This window comes from Loxodonta africana, chromosome 3 (genome assembly GCF_030014295.1).
Source record: "Loxodonta africana isolate mLoxAfr1 chromosome 3, mLoxAfr1.hap2, whole genome shotgun sequence".
Classification (NCBI taxonomy): Eukaryota; Metazoa; Chordata; class Mammalia; order Proboscidea; family Elephantidae; genus Loxodonta; species Loxodonta africana.
This window is the reverse complement of record NC_087344.1, coordinates 136,665,558-136,688,004: the sequence shown is the minus strand read 5'-3', so window position 1 is coordinate 136,688,004 and position 22,447 is coordinate 136,665,558. Positions and strand designations below refer to the sequence as shown.

The following is a 22,447-nucleotide window of genomic DNA, read 5'->3' as shown; positions in this document are numbered from 1 at the left end:
ACTCAGGTGTGCCTTTTCATCTTATTACCTCTTTACTTCCACCACATGGCCTTGCTCTGCCCAGCTCTGAGCATCCCAGTCCCAGGCCGCCATCTCTTCCACAACTATGGCTCAACACTGGTCGCTGATGACCAAGTATCCCCTGTTACAGCTGCTTGCTGTCCACAGTGCATGAAGCCAGGCCGCCCACAATGCAACCTGCCATCTTCACCCCAACCTTCCCTGTCCTAACTACACCATCGCCCCCCACCCCTGTCCCTGCAAAATCAAACCCACCCCAGGCCTCAGACCTGATCTAGCTCCCTTTTGTCTGAATCTTCCCATTTCTTCTCTCCTACGTCTAGCTTCTCCAGGCTTGGCCAATTTATATGTTGCCAAAGTTTTTACTGCTTCAGCTCCTTATGGTTTGTTCTTGCCATGCCATTGACCTGTCTGCTTTTACACGCTTCTTTGCAAGCTTTAATGTGTTTCCTCTTCCAAGTTCCTTTAAGTTCTTCCTTCTCAGTGAAGGAAGCCAAGACATTAGCACATTCGCATCATAAAATTTATGCAAATCCAATTAATCCAATCAAAGCTTGTTTGTGTAAAAGCTTGTCTTCTGTGCTCTTTGAAGTCATTTCCCATGAATGGAAATCTTAATTAGATGACTAAATTTAGAAGGATGGTGCATCTTGCAAGGAAACCAAACACATTCAATCCTTAACACTATAAACTGGAAAATCTGAATTTCACCTACCAGGAATAGTATTGTTCAATTTCACATAAATTATAATCAGTGCTTTCTGAAAGAACTGCAATATCGTATCCTCAAATTTCAGGAGCAATACATAGATACATACATTTGACCTCAATTTCCAATTTATAATCAGAAGATTGAAGACATTCATTACACAGGTGAGCACACCTATTATGCAATTTAGAAGAGGCAAGTCAAGATGACCTAACTATAGAAACAAAACATAGCAGTAATAATAAAAAAAATTCTTGCCAATTTAAATTTTAATTGTGTATGCCCACATAAACTTTCATAATTATACAAATATTGGTATTTTAGCATTATACATGTTGCAAATAATGATTTTAAATCATGTGATATGTGTGTCACTGGAGTCAACTTCTTAGCAACCATCTAATTAAAAATTTATTTCACAGTGGTGTTATTTTAAAGTGAGAAAAGACATATGTATTCAGGAACATACTTGGCAGCCGAGTAACATACGATAAATATTGTCTTAGATGCCATAAAACTATAAGGCAACATTCTAATTTTTTCCCTTTAGTTTACTAAATTAAAATCAGTCACAGAAACAGAATGATTTTTGCAAGATAGGTAGATGTCGAGTTCCATTTTGCATATAGAAAAGTGAGGGTAAGAGGTTAGAGTGTGAATCACAAGTTTATCTCTTTAAGCTGGAAAAGGAATCTCTGAGTGTCATTGCACTATATTTTTCACTAGACAGCCTTATGTTCTGCACTTAATTATTTCTGTGCTCTATACCTTCCCATTCTAGACATTTCTGTAGTTACTTCAGCCTGCTGAGCTTTCCCCAGCCTCAGTTTTTTGGCACATGGCCTTTGCTTGGAGCACCCTTCCCTCACTTCCCTGACTAACTACCATCACCTCCTCTTCTCAGAAACCTTCTCTTTCATCCCTCCTCCCATCTTCCTGACCTCACTTCCTCTCCCAGTTATACACACCTCTTCGACTCAACGGTGACGGGTTTTAACCAAAAAGTCAGCAGTTCGAATCCACCAGGTGCTCCTTGAAAACTCTATAGGGCAGTTCTACTCTGTCCTATAGGGTTGTTATAAGTCAGAATTGACTCAACGGCAATGGATTTGGTTTTGGTTATCAGGATTTAGTATATTTTAACTGTTTACCGACACTGAACTTTGAGTTTCTTAGGACAGGCGTCCTTTGTGCCATCTTTGGATATCTTGAAGACATTACACACAAAAAACCTTGTTCAGGGAGGACTCAGTAAATGTTTCTTAATGAATAAATGAAGGAACGAATTGCTGAATACTAGATCATTGTGCTTTAACGTGGTTGGTAGGAGGCGATTTCATTTACACCCATTTGATAAGGTGAGGAGCTAATCTGCACTTGGTTGATATTTCACTTTAATTGGGGAATCCCGAATTTCAAAGAAAATTACCCATACACGATAAAATTCTAATTTTATTTTCCCTGTTCCTCCTGAAGTTAATTGAAATTGTAAGGGATTTGCTTGCCCAAGCAACATTGAGTCTTTTCTTTACTCATTAATGTCTTCTCTAAAGTACCACTGATTTTCATCACTCTCTGAGGAAACTCTTCTCAAAAATAGTTCAGTATTGAGTCAAATGTTTCAACTCAATCTATGATTACTAACGAAAATGTGTAAGAGTCTGAATCAGAGCTCCTGAGTAACAATAAAATCATGACTCGCCTCATTTGGAAACACTGCCAGCTACCTAGATGCAGCATGAGAACAGCATCAAAATAAAAGTTTTCTAATTTTAACACTTACATGCATTTCAGATGTAAAATGTATCAGTGGTCTGATTTATGAAATTGAAAGAAAGATGATTTGCTCTTTAAAGCACCTGATTTGTTTGGGGGAAAAAAATAAAGAGTATTGAAATATAGAAAATGTCACAAATGATGAAGCAAGAGCATATGCCACACAAATGCTTAAGTAGGAGCAATTTAAAATGATAAAAGTATGTACTATGTGCAATTAAAGACATCAGAAAGTAAGATGGTAGTTACACAGCCAAGATATAATTTTTAAAGAAAAATATGTGTTTGAAATATTCTCCACTTGAAGTAAATGGTTTTACTTTGGACTGCATTCTATTTGAATAAATGAAATATTAAATGAATATACACCGGAAAATATTTGAAATCTGCCATGACTTGGAAATAAAGTAAAACATAATTTGAATTTTATAATCTAAATGTCTACAGATAGGTAGCACACCTAAATAAATACATGCTATCACATAAAAGGAGTCCTGGAGGTGCAGTGGTTAAAAGCTCAGCTGCTAACCAAAAAGGTCAGAAGTCGGAATCCACCAGCGGCTCCTTGAAAACCCTATGGGGCAATTCTACTCTGTCTTACAGGGTTGCTATGAGTCAGAATCGGCTCAACAACTTTTTTTTTTTTTCCTGGAATCATATAAAATAACATTTATCCAAATACATGGAAAATTCCTAATAGTCTTAAAGGAACATGAGTACCTAAAATAATTTCATTATTTCTCCAATTCCATTGTTTTAAAATCCACAAAAAATTACTTATATCTATCATTTGAAAGACGTTTGTATTTGGTGAGCAAGAGGCAAAGATAGGAGATATATTTGCTAGTCTATAGGAATTCACAGTCATTTGAGGGTCAACATATTTGTATGAAATAAACAACAATGCATAGCCATACATTATACTACATTATAGATCCTACATACAATAATCATCTGATTGCAAGGTGGCAAATCCCATTAGAAGAGGTTGCCTAAAGTTCTGTTTTAAGGATTGAGAAGTCCAGGTCAGTCTCAGCTGGAGAGAAAATGCTATGATCCCCTAACATTATTTGCGTGGTCATGGGAGGGAGAGAATATAGTCATCATGCTGTGTTTTGCCTAACTGAAAAAATGTTTAACCTGCTCCCTTTACAGAGGAGCTAATTGACCAAGAGGTCCCTTTATACCCACCCCAAGGCTAAAGCATTAAGAAAAAGATTGTATACAAATAGATACATTTCCCGTTCCATTTGAAATGATGAGAACACACCTCATACAGCCTTCGGCTCTGGGGCTACATCTCAGAACATAGAAATCTGGAGTGCAATCAGATGTCAGCAGCCAGAATGGTAAAAGGGACTCAGTCTACGCCATCTGAGGATGAGGATTTGAAGTCTCAAGAAGTGTCAGAGGACTGAGATATAACCTCAAACATTGGGAAACCACCTAGATTGTTCTACATGACTTCAAAAGGTTGAGAGAGGCCAGTGAGCAGAAGATTCAGAGATGTTCATTGTAAGTTTTTTCCAGCTTTTACCAGTTGCCGTCGTTGACTTTGACTCATGGCAACCCCATGTGAGTCAGAGTAGAACTGTGGTCCATAGCGTTTTCAATGTCTGATTTTTCTGAAGTAGTCTGCCACGATTTTCTTCCAAGACAGCTCTCTGGGTGGACTCAAACCACCAAATTTTGGTTAGCTGCCAATCACCTTAACAGTTTGCATCACCCAGGGACTCACTGTAAGACAGAGTGTCCTGACAGACTTATTTCATACACAGAAAGGGCTGCCTGGGAAAGCAATGAGTCAGTCTCCTGCTCCAGTTGGAGTTCAAACTCTTGCAAACCAGAGACTGAATGGCACAGAGGTCAGAAAGGTCTAGAAGCTAGTTAGTAGCAGAATGAAGAGGAAAGCTCAGGTCATCTGCCTTTCAGGCCAGTAAATCACTGTTCATTTTATTTTGTTGTGCTTTCTGTCTGGCTCCCCACCCCACAGGTGCAACCTCCCTTCTCTTTTACGAAGAATGGTTAAGAGCTCGTCTGCTAAGCAAAAGATCGGCAGTTTGAATCTACCAGCAGCTCCTTGGAAACCCTAGGGGGCAGTTCTATTCTGTCCTACAGGGTCGCACTGAGTCGGAATGGACTCCACAGCAATAGATCTTTTTTTTTTTTTTTTTTAATGTAAGATAAGGGGCAAAGACTATTATTCAAAAAGGAGTTCATAGCAAAGATAGATCACTGCTGCGTAGAAGCATCAAGGAAGGAGTTATGAAAAAAATAGGATTGGAACTACCTAAATCAAAGAATGGAAAGTATTTGTATATATGGAGGTGAAGAGCAGAGAGAATTCCATAAAGCACAGCATAACAGGGAACGGCTCTCTCAAGTTACTGCTGTTCCCCAGGTATTGGCACTACAGCACCTGGCCACACTGCTATCGTTTTGAGAGTATTCCTAAGAACAGACTGTGTCCTTTCAAAAGAAAAATAAAAACTGAGTTCAAAAAATTAATATATAAATTTCTGTGCTTTACACTTAAATATATTTATACCTCTGAACGGCTCTTTCATGCTCCTAACCAGTTATCAAGCCTTAAGGTAATGACTATGCTTTGAGCACAACAGATATGCTGTATACTCATTATAGATTATGTTATATATTACATTATGATAAAATCACACTATAAGAATTTGACCTCTATGCATCAAAAAGTGGTAGATTTTTGCCATATCCACTTCCAGAGAGTTTAAATGTAGTTTTACTTTTCTCCGAAAAGATGTGATATTAGAAACATAAAAGAAAACATCATAGAGCCAAATGATTTGGGACTTAAACGCACTTTTTCCTTATCTATTGTTGCCTCTTTACTATCGAAGATTAAGCATTAACCATTGAAACAGAATTCAGTAAAATCTTCTGAGTCAATACTATAAAGTCACAAGACAAAAACTATCACGACAATCACATACTCACCATCTCTCTCTTCCAACTAATACTGTCACGCAGAAAGATTCATCGCAGGTGGTCTTAACTCTGTCGGGAAATGGTAAAAAGCACAAGGTACTGGTACTAGGACGAAAATCATCCCTGCAAAGGGCATTTATGAAACCCTTCTGCTCAGTATGCCCTCCCTTGCTTCAAGGTCATGGCCACTTGCTTAATCTTTTTGTGCCTCAATGTCCTCATCTCATAATATTATTGAAGGTTAAATTAGTTAATACATGCAATGTACTTACAGCAACGCTTAATACATTTTTGTCAGCTAATTGCGTGATTTCTCTTTAGTCACTTGGCCTTGGACCAGTCACTTAATCTCTCTGAGTATTTATTTGAAAAACAAGAGATAAAACTACAAGACTGCTAAATCTCCTTTCATGACTAAAAAGTTGCAGCTATGAAGAGGCACGTTCTCTTTCACACTGGATTCACAAATCTTTCTCAAAAGCGGTACGGCAGAAGGAGCCTGACAGTGTGGTTTGAATAGAGTGTCTACTGGATTCCCATATCTGTATTCTAGACTTTGTCCCAGTATAAATATAAAGAGGACCCCAAGCAATCATGTGATGAGAAGCCAGAGAGAAGAGGGAAGAAAGGTTTCTTTGTGACAGGCCAAAATGGTTGTCACGTACTTTTGACTAAGTCTCTTCATTCATTTCAGTAACTGAGCAAACCCAATGCTGCAAAGGCACGTATGAAGGAAGCAGTCATGTCACCAACCCAAAGATACTATTTTTTGTTTGTTTTTAATTGGAAATGTCAGGAGTTCATTTTAAATTACAAGATGAGGCTCCAGGTGCACTATCTCAATCCAGCACTGCTTAATTTTGGCGTCTGTGAGAACATAGCATTCTGCTTTGATGAGCTCTCTGGAAATGCAAGATTCTTCTCAGGGTAAAAAGTGCTGCTGTGCACCCAGTGTGAGAAAAAGCTAAATCTGAAATAAAGACAGAAAAGTACAGAGTCTCTGCTAATGCTACTGAGCACCCCCCCCCAAAAAAAAAAAGAGAGAGAAAGAAAAGGATCATCACTAGAAACACAATTTACTCAGCATAAAGGTTCTCTGGTTGTATCAACACAAAGAATGCTTCTCTGAAAGAGGAAATGCCACGAGTTATTTTGATAATAACTGGAATACATGAGTACTTAACTGCCCTAGGACTTCATAAGTATTTTATGTACTGATATTGCTTTAAAGACTTGGAGGTTAATCCTGGTTTGGGGACATGAAACAAATCATTTAACCTCTTTAAGCCTAGATTTCAAGGTATGCAGCACATGGAAGGTGCTCAACAGATATCTGCTCAAGGAAAGAATGAATGAGGGAGAGAGGGAAGGAAGGAGAGATGGAGGGAAGGGAGAAAAAGGGAGGGATGGAGCAAAGAAGGAAGGAATGGAGGGAAGAAGAGAAAGAGGGCAGTAGGGAGGAAGAAGAGATGGGAGGAGAGAAGGGAGGGAAGTTTGCATGCCTCCATTCTTCCTATACGGTTTCAATTCAAAGGGTTTCAGATATTTCCGTACTATGGCAGGTGCAAAATAGGCATAAATGAATGAAATATTTAACAGACTAAGAAAATATGATTATGGCAATAAGGTAAATACAATTTCATGGATTCCATGATTATCTGTTATTATTCATTCACCCATTATCTTACATATTTCTGTTCTAGACATAAGGAGCCCTAGTGGCACAGAGGTTAAGCACTCGACTGCTAGCAGAAACATAAGCGGTTCTTGCCCACCAGCCGTTCTGCGGGAGAAAGACCTCATTGGTTTCCTGCTTCCATAAAGATTACGGCCTTGGAAACCCTATGGAGCACTTCTACTCTGTCCTATGGAGTTACTATCAGTCGGAATCAACACAATGGCAATGAGTTTTATTCTAGACACAATGCAGATAAAGAAGTTCCAGTTGCTAAATTATGAAGTATGCAATTATACTTTAGTATAATCTGTGTGATATCATGTATACACCAGTTTGTTCATGCTATAATTCTGGGAGTGGCCAGCTAAAACACTACCAAGAACACACAGTCCGAGGGTAGTCTCGAGTATTTTACCAGAAAAGCCCTACTCCAAAGAAGCTGCTGCAAGTCTTTCTGCTATCTATATTTTAATTAACAACCTATTTAATTAGCATTGTGGATATAAAAGTGATTTTTTTTAATTGATGAATCAAGTGACTTTTAATTAGCATGATGAATGTTAAAAATGGGCTTTGGTGAAATTAAAGACTTTCAGGCTTTACAGATTGACTAAGATACTTGTAGACACTTCCCACCCTTGGATGAACAGGGTGTGAGAGCCCAGTGAGGCCTCTAACCTGCATCCCATGTGTAGTGCGATGGATTACTTTTACATGGCCTTTCTAGCATGGTCTTGTAACTCCCACCAAAAGACTGGGGGGAACTATGCAAATAAGGGTATTTGGCCCACCAAGGGAATTCGTCAGTCTGATGGTCCTGCTAGGCTTAAAAAGAGTCCATCCCAGAGGCGGCATGAGAGGATCTCACCACCACTAAGAAAGAAGAGCCAGGGTGAAGCATGTCATTTGGACCCAGGATCCCTGGGCTGATAAGCTCCTGGAACCAGGAGACTGAAAGAGAGAGCTGTTACACCAAAGACAGAGAGAAGCAGTGGCAGAAAAACAGTGGCAGCAGAACCAGGAGACCAGTAGGAGACAGCCCAGCCAATGGAGCGAGAAAGCTGACTGGAGTCAGGTGGAGGCAGTGGGGAAGAGGTTTGCTGGTGGAGTCAGGTGCCTCCTGGCAATAGGTGGAGCTAGGTTTGCCAACCCACCAAGCTGGAGCTGAGCGACTTCAAGCAGAGGCTTACTGGCAGAGCGGGGTGCCTCTGGCTACTTACTGGCAGAACTAAAAGAGCTTCATAATGCTTGCCTGAGCAGGGCAGAGACTGATGGGCCAGAGAGGCATGCCTGCAGGCAAGGCTGTCCAGAGTGTTCCTGAACCTGAAATGTAACCTGTTACTTCCCTAATGGATACCCTGGTGGCGTAGTGGGTAAGTGCTATGCTTGCTAACCAAAAAGTCAGCAGTTTGAATCCACCAGGTGGTCCTTGGAAACTCTATGGGGCAGTTCTACTCTGTCCTATAGGGTCACTATGAGTCAGAATCAACTCAACGGCAATGGGTGTTTTGTTTTTTGGGGTTTTTTTTGTTGTTGTTTATTTCCTTAATAACCCCCCTAATTGTGAATATTGTCTGTGAGCTCTGTGTGGCCATTGCCACAAATTATCAAACCCAGCAGAGAAGTAGAGAATGTCTAGGACGGTCGGTTGCTGTCAGAATTGGTAAAAATGGCAGACAGAGGAGGCATGTCTGACCTCTGCTTCACTGGAATCAGCCTTGGGCTGTTGATCTTGATTCTTCTTCCTCCTTGTGAAATTACAGGAGGTCAGACACCTCTGCCATGCCATTTTTACACCATGGCTTCTTCTCAGTGGGTCCAGGATCCAGCCATTAGTTTAGGAGAATTTCTGCTTGGATCATATCAACCAAGGACACAAAATCCTCCTTGTTTACATCATGTCTGACTCCAGTGAATCTTCTATACAGGGTTTAATATACCTCAAACACAGAAAACTAGGGGTTCAGAACTAGGTGTACATATTGTTTTGCCTGTTTTAATAAATATTTATTAAATAACAGTTTTAAAAGAAATACAAGCAGAAGGGTCCTTAGAAGCAAGGATAACAAGGCTTTGGATCTATTACTTTGGACAGATTTTCACGGAAGACAAATCGCTAGAAAAGGACATCATGGTTGGTAAAGTAGGTCCACAAAAATGCAAGAAACCCTCAATGAGATGGATTGGCACGACAGCCAAAGCAATGGACTCAACCACAGCAAAATCAGAAAGATGACACAGGGTTGTTATCATAAGGCTGCCATGAGTTAGAGCTGACTCAGTGGCACCTAAAAACAACAAAAACTGTACATTCAGCAGAATTTGGCCTGACACTTGAATTCATTATAATCCCATCACCATAAACTTCAATTGGTGCCTGGCTACTTTATCTGCCAAAAATATCCTCAGAGTTCAACATGGCAAAATTGACTTGAGTTAAACTGCAACACACTGAAACAACTTCCATCAAGTTTAAAATAAATACAATATCAAGTTGTTTTAATGCCATAATTTGTATAAGAGTCTAAGGGATCATAGAGAAAAAGCCAGCTATTTTACTGGGAGAGTACAAGAGATGTGCACAGAACAGCTGGCAGTAGGTCTGGAAGGAAAAATCAGAATGTGCCAGGAAGTTTTTTGTGTGGGGGGGGGGTGGGTGGTGCTTACAGGGGAAAAGCAAAGGTGATAAAAATGAATTAATACAAGAAATTACAAAATTATTATATACACACTATAAATAGATACACACACACACATATATATTTACGGGACAGTTCTACTCTGTTCTATGGGCCACTATGAGTCGGAATTGACTCAATAGCAACAGATTTTTATATATATATATATATACATATATATATATATACATATATACATATAAACCCACTGCTGTTGAGTTGATTCTGACTCATGGTGATCCCACGTGTTTCAGAGTAGAATTGCTCCATAGGGTTTTCTCGGCTGTAATCTTTACAGAAGCAGGTCATCAGGGCTGTCTTCTGCAGCACTACTGGGTGAATTCAAACTATCAACCTTTAGGTTAGTAGTCAAGCATAAACCATTTGTGCCACCCATGGACACACACACATACACACTGTGGTGGTTAAGAGCTCAGCTGCTAACCAAAAGGTCAGCAGCTCCAATTCACCAGCCACTCCTTGGAAACCCTATGGGGCAGTTCTACTCTGTCCTACTGGGTCGCTATGAGTCCGAATCAACAGCAATGAGTTTTTTTGTTTTTTTTTTTTGGTATATGCTTTTACTCACACGTGTATTAAAATACCACGTCCTCTCAATGAGAAACGCCCACCAAAAGACTTTCTTTTGGAGTTTTAAATATACCTGGCCTGAGAAAAAATCTAAAATTCTGTTTTTACCAAAAAATAAAGGTGACTTTACTGACAGTGATTCTCAAACTACATCTGTCATACTCGGACTAAAAAAGTAACCAGCCTGCTGAGTGAAAACTGGCATTCTCAGAAATAATATAAATAGCACTGAGTATAGAACTGCATTTCACATATTTTAAAATACCTTCCATGAAAATGGTAGTCTTTACAATTCTCTAAATTCTGTTAAAAGGACCCTCCTGACTACAGATTAAGGCCATAATTCAGACATCAGAAATTTGCCTTCTCAACCTGTGTGGATGAGAATGTTAAATTGGGAAAATAAAGTTCAACTGTCTATTCCACTGGTTTTAGGAACCAATAAAGTCTTATTTTTGAATACGGATTTTAAATTTCTCTTTTGCATGTTTTGTTTTAATGGAACCTGCCCATAACAAGTATATGAATACTGTAAAGAACAAACCGATATATAATCAATGTACTTTAACCTTCTGTCTTTTGGAATATCATCATTTATGCTAAGAATTGAATTAGTGGGCAACTGCATGCAGCCAACAGAGCACCAAACTTGAAGTTAATAGATTCAGATCTTATACATGTCATTTATCAACTGGAACAGACTGCTTAGGCTCCCTGGAGTCTTTCTGCATATACTATCTGAAAGGGTGAATGTGAAGAATAAATGAGTTAACTCATTCATTCAATAAGAATGATTAAGTATGCATCATGTCATTTCTCCATACACTTTCAATAAAAATTATTGGCATTTATGCTATGAGACTAGCTGTCACTTACTAAGCATCTATTGTATGGACATATTTAATTCGTACAAGGTAGTAAGTATCATTATCTCAATTTTACATAAGAGATAACTGAAGCTTCATGCTATAATTTCATATGTATTGTCTGAACTCTTGAAGGGCAGGGAATATGCCTTACTCATCTTAGAAGCTCAACTGCTATCACTGTGCCTAGTACATAGTAGCTGCACTATTCACCATTCGAGCCCTTTACAAAAACAAAAAAGTCCTTCCGGCACAGTGAAAATTTGAAAGTTAATATGAGACAAATACTTAACAGATGATATCAACAGTGCTACCTGAAAACATTACTTATTTCAAATTACAGAGATGAATGAGGTGATCCTTTATAATAATCTTGACAGTATTCAGAGCTTATTGACATATTTTAAAAAAACAGCACTGGGTACTGGAGTAATAGTATACTAATTAGTTAGAAGACCATTTCATACTATTGGTTGTTTATTTTACTTATGCACTTATTTGTGTATGTTGTTCTTTCTACAAGGAATAGGAAAATAGCATAAAAGTCACGTTCATTTTTTCACACCACAGAGTGCGTTAGGCTGACAAGGGTGTGAACTTCAGTGCCGTAAGCATCCTAACCATCTCCAATGACCAGGTGGCTACACAACCTGTGTAACCTGCTCACATTATGCTTTCCATATGTGTATGAAATGATGTATGGTCTCCAAGGTACATTCTCATCCATTTGATTCTCCCAATAGCTCTGAAAAGAAGTGTGATGGTTAAGGCTGTGTGTCACCTCAGCTGGGTCTTGATTCTCAGTGGTTTAGCAGTCATATGATGTTGTGATCACTTCCATGACAAGATCTGATAAAATGTGATCACCTCCATGATGGGATCTGCTGTGAGTAGCCAGTCAATTGGAAGGGAGTTTCCTTGGGTATGTGGCCTACACTGAATGTAAGTGGACTTTCTGGCAAGGCTTGTGGGCTTCTGCTTGCTCTGGATCTTGCAGGTAGCTCCTATTTTTCTGACCTCCGGTTCTCTGGTTTTGGGCTAGCAGCTTACCTGAAGTCTTGCCTGAGAGTCTTGGGATTTGTTGACCTTTGCAGACTGTGAACAAGAGCCCTGCTCTCTGACCTGCCCATCTTGGGTTCACAACTCCCTGCAGCTTCATGAATCAGGAGAAGCCTCTATCCTGACCCATGGACTTGGGACATTCCAGCCCCTACAACCACATGAACCATTTTCTTAATATAAATCTCTCTCAATAATATATTTACATGCTTTACTGGTTTTGCTTCTCTACAGAGCCCAGCCTAAGACAGGTAGGAAAGCGTAAGCCAACATTTTTCAGATCAGGTTACCAGTTCAGAGAACCTACATGGATAATGAGTGATGAGATGGGGGAGGGCAGGGGAGGGAAAGACAGAAGAGGAGAGAGAAAGTCAGGTGCTTTTCTGATTCTTGGACCTTTACTTTTTCCACAGTGTCACTATATCTTTATCACTATGCAAAGGAAAGGAGATAACCGGAAAAAGAGAGACAAAGAAGAATGGAGGGAGGGAGAGAAAACATGAATGAATATGATTTAGCGTATCTGAGTAAAGCAATGTTCTAAAAGATATAAGGAGGAATTTACACAGACTCATAAACCCCAAAAGAATGGTTCTTAACTTTCAGGGTATCTTGGACATCTGTGACAATTTAATAAACTCATGGAAGCTATTACAAGAAAAATGTACACATACCATATTTTATACACAATTTCAGTGGGTTAACTGCACCCCCCAAATCCAGTCATAGGTCTTATTTTGAGAAGCCTGCCTTAGGAATAAAGGCCCCTCATCTCTCCAGGCAGTGTGGTCTGCAAATCTAGAACTGAGGGTGCCTGCAGCACCGAATCAGCATGCGCTACTGAGGTAGGGAGACAGGCCTTCAAATCAGAACAAAAGAAATATCTTTGAATCCCTTCTGCCACCACCCACCTCTCCACTTGCATTTCCAAGCTTAACAGGAAACAAAACAGTTTCCTACACTACACATTAAGACCATTATCTACAATGGAACATAAAGCTTCCCAACAAACCCAACAAATTGAAATAGAGGATAACAGGTTTGAGAGAATTTTGACTTCACTGGTACTGAATCATCATGACTGAAAATCTTTAAAGAGTAGGTTAACGTGTCGGGATGAAGCTATACAACAAAAGGACCAAATGCATAGGCTTTGGCAACTTTGGCATCTAACTTCTTAATGCCCAAGTCTCCTTCATAAGTTTATTGTGACCATGAATTATATCAAAGGATTTAAATAACTTAATGTAAGTCTGACATAAAATATTGAGTAAACTTCATATTTCTCATTTGCAAAAAAGGTTTAATCACGGCGCCTATGTTTAAAGAAAGTACTACCCTGGTGAGGATTAAATGAAGTAACGCACTAAATGTACCAAATTAAGTGTCTGGCTCATAAGAAGTGTGTGACAAATATTAGCTAATGTTGGCCCACATGAAGAAATGGAAGAGTACCAACGATAGGAATTCTATTGACTTGATTCTAAGGACAGAGTTCTTAGTGATTTTTACTTTTCTTACACTATTCAGATTCCCTAATTTATGTGGGTGTGTAGATGGCTACTCTAGGTGGCCTCTATGGGTTGCTCTACTATAATAATATATTAGCCTTGGGATCCTCCAACAAAAGGATTTTGCTACGTGATTTAAATAGATTGTCTTGATTAATAACACAACCTTGAGAGGAATAAAATGTAGCTGGACACTACTCTGATGCTTACATGTGTTAACCCATTTCATACTCCTAACAACCCTATGAGACACAGTACTCATAATATCCTCATCTTACAATCTAAGAAACCAATGCCCAGAGAGAATAACTGGATCAAGTTCACACAGCTGGGAAGTGGCAGAACTGGGCTTCCAACCCAACCAATCTAATTCCAAAATCTGTGACTTTAACCTTTACCCATATTGCCTCTCAAGTGGTCAATATTTTTATTTCCAATTTATGATTAAGAACATTTTGCCTGAGGCTACACAGCTAGAATGTGATAAAAACCAGGATAAGAATCCAGACTTGTCTGCCACCAATGTCTGTGCTTTTTTTCCCCTGAACCACACCACAGGATTTGTGTTCTAGTGCTGTGAAGAGGAGAGGCACCCAAAGCAAGGTCTGAGGGAAAAGAGGCCTACAGGAAAGCTGAAAGCTGTTTCATCCTACACGATGGGGCTCTGGGTAAGAGATTCCTCCCTGTCATTATCCACCTCAGCAGCAGTAGTGGCATCCCTTGAATCTGAGTCTCAGAATCCAAAGAGAATTTCTTGGGGATGCAGACATAAAGAAAAAGAGAGGGCCCTTAGCCCTCAAACCTGCCCTGCTTTGTGTCAGTGGCTACCTGGGTTGGTGCCAGTTTTTTTTTTTTTTTCCTCCTTGGTTCTGGCTCTGTGGAGATGGATAGCCTAGCTGGACCTCCTTAAGATTACCTGTGTTCCTCAGAGATCTAAGGAACAATGCTGCTAGTGACCATTATTCCCAAATGTAGGGAATGGAAACTATCGGCTTCACCACTTGTTTTAAACAATCAAAACCAACTACCACTAATTAAACTACATGCCGTAGGTGGCACTTTGGCAGATGCTGTACAGATCAAACTGAACAGTGCCCGTCTTCAGAGATTATAAACTATGTCATCTATGTAAATAGCTCAAATTACTTGTGTTTTCTGAAAGCACAATTAAAATAATATTAGCAAGATAAAACAGAATTGGGGATAAACACTTAAAATTATATATATATGAAGAGCCCTACACACTACTGACAGAATAATGTCCTAAAACACCACCAATCATACCATGTCTCTGCTCAATCTCTAACAAGTGAAGAATAATCTCTCAGCCTGGTATTCCAGGTCTCATCAATGGGGACCCCAATCGTCTTCTTCAGTCACGTACCCATGTTCCCACCACATCATTCTTAGAAACAAGCCAAACTAGTCACTATTTCAAGATCATAGTCTGCATTTTCTCCCTCCACAGGGTGGTTCATGCAGCTGCTTCTGGGATGTTCTAACCCAAATTTCATTTCGGTCTCTCCTTCAAATCACATCTCAAACGCTACCATCTCCTCCCTGACTCCTTTCCTCACACTTCCAAACAAAAATGATCTTATCCTCTTCTGAACCACTAGAGTTCTTTAGACACACACACACATGCCCACACACATCCACTACCCATCTGTCAGTTTGTTCTACTGTAGTAGCTTGAGCATTGCTATGAAGTTGGAAGCTATGCTACCAGTAATTCAATTACAGGCAGGGTGAACCATGGTGGATAGGTTTCAATGGAGCTTTCAGACTAAGACAGACTAGAAATAAAGGCCCGGTGATGTACTTTTGAAAATTAACCAATGAAAACCCTATGGATCACAACAGAATATTGTCCTACAGTACACAATACAGGGGAAGTCAGCACCACTTGATGAAGGCAAGCCATAAAAACTTCACAGACATATCCAAATTCCCTGAGAGACCAAGTTACTGGGCTTAAGGTTGGGAACATGCTCTCAGGGGACATCCAGATCAACTGGTATAACATAGTTTGTAAACAAAATACTCTATATCTGACTTTGGTGAGTAGCGTCTGGAGCCTTAGAAGCCTGTGAGCAGCCATCTAAGATACATCTACTGGTTAGATCCTGTCCAGAGCAAAGGAGAATGAAGAAAACCAAAGACACAAGGGAAATATTAGTCCAAAGGACTAATGGACTACAAGTACCACAGCCTCCACCAGCCTGAGCCCAGAACAACTAGATGGTGCCTGGCTGGCTACTACCATCGACAGCTCTGAAGGGATCACAATGTAGGGACCTGGATAGAGTGGCAGAAAAATGTAGAACAAAATTCAAATTCACAAAAAAATACCAGACTTATTGGTCTGACAGAGACTGGAGAAACCCCAAGAGTACGGCCTCCCGATACCCTTTTAACTCAGAACTGAAGTTACTCCCAAAGTTCACCCTTCAGCCAAAGATTAGAGAGGTCTATAAAACAAACAACAACACATGTAAGGAATGCGCTTTGTAGTTCAATCATGTATACGAGACTAAATGGACATATCTGCACAAAAGCGAAGACGAGAAGGTAGGAAGGGACAGGAAAACTGAATGAATGGAAACAGGGAACCCAAGGCAGAGAAAGGGAGAGTACTGACACAGGGAGGGGTTTGCAACCAATGTCACAAAACAATTTGTGTATTAATTGTGGGATGAGAAACTAATTTTCCCTGTAAATTTTCACTTAAAGCACAACTTAAAAAAAAAAAAAAAAAGGATATTGTCCTATGTAATGCTGGAAGATAAACCCCCTAGGTTGGAATGCACTCAAAATACACAGTGGCTGCAAAAATGAACTCCGGCATACCAACAATTGTGAAGACGATGCAGGATCAGGCAACATTTTGTTCTGTTGTGCATGGGGTCACCATGGAGTTAGAGTCAACTCAACGGCAACAACAGCAACAAAACACACACACGTATGTATATAAACTTTTAGCATTTTTGGTTTATATTATAGTATTTGGTGTGTGTCTTAGTTATCTAAAAAAAAAAAAAAATTTTCTAGTGCTGCTATAACAGAAATACCACAAGTGGATGGCTTTAACAAAGAGAAATTTATTTTCTCACAGTCTAGTAGGCTAGAAGTCCAAATTCAGGGTGTCATCTCCAGGGGAAGGCTTTCTCTGTCGGCTCTGCAGCAAGGTCCTTGTCATCAATCTTCCCCTGTACTAGAAACATCCCCTACAGGAACCCTGGGTCCAAAGGAAACGCTCTGCTCCTGGCACTTGTTTTCTCGGTGGTACGACATCCCCGTCTCTTTGCTCGCTTCTCTCTTTTGTATCTCAAAAGAGATTGGCTCAAGACACAATCCAATCTTGTAGACTGAGTCCTGCCTCTAAACATAACTGCTGCTCATCCCAGCTCATTAACATCATAGAGGCAGGATTTACAACACATAGGAAAATCACATCAGATGACAAAATGGTGGACAATCACACAATACTGGGAATCCTGGCCCAGCCAAATTGATATACATATTTTTGGGGAACACAATTCAATTCATGACAGTGTGCTTCCTAATTTCCAAAATTAAGTCATAAACTTCTTAGGATTAGGGACCATGGTTTATTTCCGATGGTGCCTTTATAACCACTACTCTGTCTGATGCGGTGATTGGAACACAAAAGACATTCAAATGGTATTTAATGAATTACTTATTAATAATAATAATAGTATAAAATGAAAAACCAACTGCTGTTGAGTCACCTCTGACTCACAGCAACCCCATGTGTGTCAGGGTAGAACTATGCTCCATAGGATTTTCAAGGGCTAATTTTTTTCAGAAGTAGACTGCCCAAGCCTTTCTTCCAAGACACCTCTAGGTGTACTCAGACTTCCAACCTCAGGGTTAGCAGCCAAGCAATGTTAACCATGTGCATCACCCAAGGACTCCGATAATGTTATAGTGTATAGTGACCTCTTGTAAAGTACCAACTATGGGCCAAGGATGGCATTAACCTATTATATCTAATTTAATATCCAAAATCCTGTGCTTTAAGGAAATTGAGGCTTAATGAGTTTAGATAAATTGCTCAAGGTTACAAAGCAATTAGAGAGTTTCAACTTCGTATCAGAGTGTACTTTGGATCTGAATTCAAATCCATCAGACCCAAAACCTGGGCCCCAAACCAATACTATATAACAGTGATAATGTTCTAAAGACCCATTGTTTTCAATTATTAGATATATACATTTTGCAAGTATGATACAAATGCACAGATTGTGGCAATGAGGAGAGCCACTTTTCAAAACTGCCCTAAAGGATTAGTAATGAGATGGAAAGTTAAAAAATATACATATTATGAAGAACCTTTATCACTACAGTCCAAGAAATGTATGATATGAGAAAAGAGACTCTTCGCTGGAGTCACTTATGTAGAAAACCAATTTATGAACAAATTGTATTTGCACATTACAATAGAAAACGCACAGGCTTGGGGATTTGACAGACTAGGGTTAAAATTCTGTCTGTAACATTTTTTTAACCCCAGTTCTTGAGCAGGTTACCTAATCTCTCCAAGTCTCAGTTCTCCTAAATATCAGATGAGGATAATAAAAATTAATTTCAGAGATGTAAATTATATATTTAGAAAACCTTCTGGATGGGTTTGAACCAACAACCTTTGGTTAGTAGTAGAGTGCTTAACCATTTGCACCTCCCAGGGACTCCTGAATAGTCTCAACAAAACAAACAACAACCTGTTACTATCAAGTCAATTCCAACTCACAGCGACCCTATAGGACAGAGTAGAACTGCCCCACAGGGTTTCCAGGGAGCACCTGGTGGATCTGAACTGCTGACCTTTTGGTAAGCAGGCGTAGCTCTTAACCACTATGCCACCAGGGTTTCCTGAATAGTCATAGTCTCATATATTTCTCACAGCAAACCCTCCTAGCCCTGACCACCACCAATCATCTCCTTACACTTCCACTTTCTTCCCATCTACCTCCCAATCACCCAACACTGCAGCCACCACAGGGGGTGCAGCCGCTGTATGTGGGGAGAGAAGGGTATGTAGAAAACCTACTAAGGAATCCAGAAAAAAAGTAATAGCTCCACAAATGGCATGGCTGTCCTCTAAAACTCAACATTTCCTTTACTTCAGACTGACTCCCAAATCCCTTCTTTTGTGCCTAAAAGAACTAAAAGTCAAAACATGAAGATCAAGTTGGAACCTCCCTTTTAATATCTTCCCACTTATATCCTCCATGCCTGCCCATCAGCCATCTCTGATCTTCCTTCGGAAAACATGATCTTTGGAGCTGTGGAGATAGCACGGCATTTGGTTGTCAGTCTCGTGGACATACAAATATCACACCCATCATTAGTGTTTACAGGTATTTTTAATTTATTATCTGAACCTCGGTTTCCTCAAAAGTTAATTGGAAATAATATCTCTGGGGAGGGCTGCCGTGAGAAATGTATGAGACTATGATATGACTACTTAGGAGTCCTTGAGCAGTTCAAACAGTTAAGTGCTCAGCTGCTACCAAAGGCTGGTGGTTTAAACCCACCCAGAAGCACCTTGGAAGAGAAGCCTGAAAATCTGTTTCTGAAGGGTCACTGCCTTGGAAATCCTATGGAGAACAACTCAGAAAAGAAGGGTGAGAATGACTGCACAACTCGAAGAATGTAATCAATGTCACTGGATTGTACATGTAGAAAATGCTGAATTGGTGTATGTTTCCTGTGTATATTCTCAACAAAACAAAATAGATAAATTTTTTTTATAAAAACCCCATGGAGCAGTTCTACTCTGCAGACATGGGGTCACGACGGGTCTGATTCAACTCTATGGTAACTAGCAACAACAATGCCCACTCAATGCCTTGCACAGAGTAGACGCTCAACAATGACTAATTACCTTTCCCCTCCTAGGCATCTCTCACCCCTACGTGGAGAATAGTCAGCATCTTTGGGCCAATGTGTTCTTGTCTCTTACTGGCACCTGCAACTATGAATGGATGGTTAATGGATGGTTAGGATTGCAAAACCTACTATCTCACTTAAATAAGACACAGAACAGGAATTACCAAGCGATGAGTTACAGCCACTGTCGATTATGGTTGCAACCAAACCAATGACAGGCTTTTTTTTTTTTTTTTTTGTAACATCCTTGAAAAATCCCTGAGCTATTCTGTTAGAGGTGCCCTAAGAAACAGACTAATTTTTTTTTCCTCTTCCAGCTTCTCAAGTGGAGGAGATAGAACACAAACATGAACCTGGATTTGGGGTTTCTGCTACGTTTTAGTAAATTACAATACTAAAAAAAAAACAAAAAACACATTCCAGTGTGAAGTCTAACACATTTCAAATCATTATGCTGGAGCTGAACCTGAAGTCGACTATCACAGTACATGTGATAAACAAAGTTGCTTTGAAGTTATCAAGAAGTTCCTTGGTTGGTTTGTGGAATACCATTGTGTGTATGTGTGTGTGTGTTAGGGACATTTCATTATTTTGTATTTTATTAAATCATTTCCCCTAAAATCAAGGAAAAGACAAATATCCAAACCTAATGGATACAACAGATGTTCTTAACATTCCTTACTAGAATTTGCACATTCAGCCACTGAAAATAAAAACTTCATTGTCCCTTTCCTCTCACTTTCTAATTTTCTCTTTTTTATCTGTTAAACAGAGCAAAAGAGGCAGGGCTACAGCAAGGGAACCTCCAAGACATTGTCAAAGAAATCATAATGCAGCAGGTTTTCTAAAGAAACCCCCAATTCTCCCCCCAATAACTTTGTACCATATCCACATATGTCAATTATTATGTGATTATTATAACAGTAACTGTATAGTTATGGGTGTGTGTGTACAGTCAGTCACACATACACAGAATGAGTCCATAAATCCAAAGGCACTCTCAGCCAGGCTCTAAGCGAAAAGGACTTAAGCTGCCCAGGGAGTAAAAAAGAGGGAGTAGGGCTGCCTTTAAACACATCTGAAGCGCTCTTGTAGTTTAAACACCAGCGCTGCTTTTCAGCAAGACACTGCTGTGGGCCGCTTCATTTACAAATTCTCATACTCTGTTTTGGGTATTTGTTTCCTGGTCAACTTGGTCCCATTTGTGCCCTCATCTTGAAACGGAAGACGGTGGTAAAATAAGAATACGCGCCCCGACTCCAGAAGCAGGCGTCCCTTTCACACCCCCAGAAACGGATCCCACTCTCCTAGCCAAACCCTGCTCCTGCTCATCTTCCAGGCTAAGAGCAGTCAGCGGAGCCAGGCCACACAGTGGATGAAGACTCATCCCAATGTCTTTCCTCTTTGCTAGCCCCGACCACCACCTATCACCTCCTTAGAGTCCCTATTAGCTCCCATCCCCCACTCCCATCACCCAACACCGCAGCCACCGCAGGGAGTGCGGGGGTGGCGTGCGGGAAGAGATGGGGGCTTCCTTCCCACCCGCCCTTCACGCCCCCTAGAAGAATGTCCTCTGGGAAAGGGCTCCCAACAACTTGCAGGAACTTAGAAGGCAAAGGCTGCCGCGCCCCGATCCTAACCCGGGCCTCAAGCCCGAAAGCCAGGGACGAAAGAAGGGAACTGGAGGCGAAGGCGAGCGCCCCGGGCTTACCACGAGCACGGGAACCCCGGCGGCCAGCGAGTAGAGGAGCACGGGGGGCACGGCGCTGCTGTCCTCTGGGCCCGGGTAGGGCTTGCGGTAGGCACTGTCGTGGCAGAAGAAGCCTTGCACGTTCACGGTGAACGTGTCGGTGTACTCGAAGTAGTACGCCAGCATCACCGTCCCTGCCATGATCACCATCTGGAAATAGAGCATGCTGCTGGTGAGCGCCGCGGGCAGCCGGGGCATGCACGCCTCCCGGGCCGGGCCGAAGCGGGCAACGGACACGGCGGGCCCCCTCCCCGCTCAGCCGAGGCAGCCACAGGGGGCGCGGCGGCGGGGGCGGCGGGAAGACCAGGCGCGGGAGGCGGGATGGAGCCGCTGGAGGAAGAGGCGGAGGCAGGTTCGGGTGTCGAGGTGCCGGCAGGCTGCTGAGGAGGCGGCTACCCCCAGATGAGTCCCTGCTCCCCTCCCCGCCCCCTGCCCGCCGCAAGCGCCGCCCGCGGGGGTGCGGGGTCGCGCGGAAGGGCGGGTAGTCCCGGGCGACCGACAGCAGCCGCGGCACCCCGGCACGAGACCGTTCGCCGTGCAGCAGCGTGAGGTCAAGCCCCCAGGCCCGCCAGGAGGAGGCGGCGTCGGCGGACCGGTGGCAATAGCCGGGACGGTGGCACCTGTACCGCTCAGTGGGCGAATGCTTTGGAGCTGGAGATGCTCCTTGTCGGGGTAAAAAACAAAAATTAAAAAAAAAAGGCGGGGGCGGGGGGAGAAGCAGTAGATAGAGATGGAGCTTCTAGAAACTCCCTTCCGAGGCAGCAGCTGGGCGGCTTCAGAAACCCGCACAGCGCCTGGGAAAATGGTTGCGTGGACGCATCTTCGGAGCGCAAACCCCTCCAAAGCCGAGAGTGCTCAATGCCGCGCGGCGAGTTTCAGCCGGTGCGTTCACTCGGCGCTCTCCCGGAGTCCACAAGCCCCGCATAGAACG

General features: G+C 41.3%; 1 protein-coding gene across 2 annotated transcripts in view; it reads right to left on the bottom strand.

Moving 5' to 3' along the window:
• PLPPR5 (phospholipid phosphatase related 5) overlaps positions 1-21,770 on the bottom strand; it is a 158,991-nt gene extending 137,221 nt beyond the window's left edge. Inside the window, exon 1 of one of the 2 annotated variants that reach the window (XM_010598082.2) lies at positions 21,478-21,770. In XM_010598082.2, coding sequence (XP_010596384.1) covers positions 21,478-21,714 — 237 coding nt within the window. In that variant the 5' untranslated portion in view covers positions 21,715-21,770. The remainder of the gene's footprint in view (positions 1-21,477) is intronic. The other variant, XM_003418440.3, reaches the window with a different exon arrangement.
• Positions 21,771-22,447: the final 677 nt, after the last annotated feature.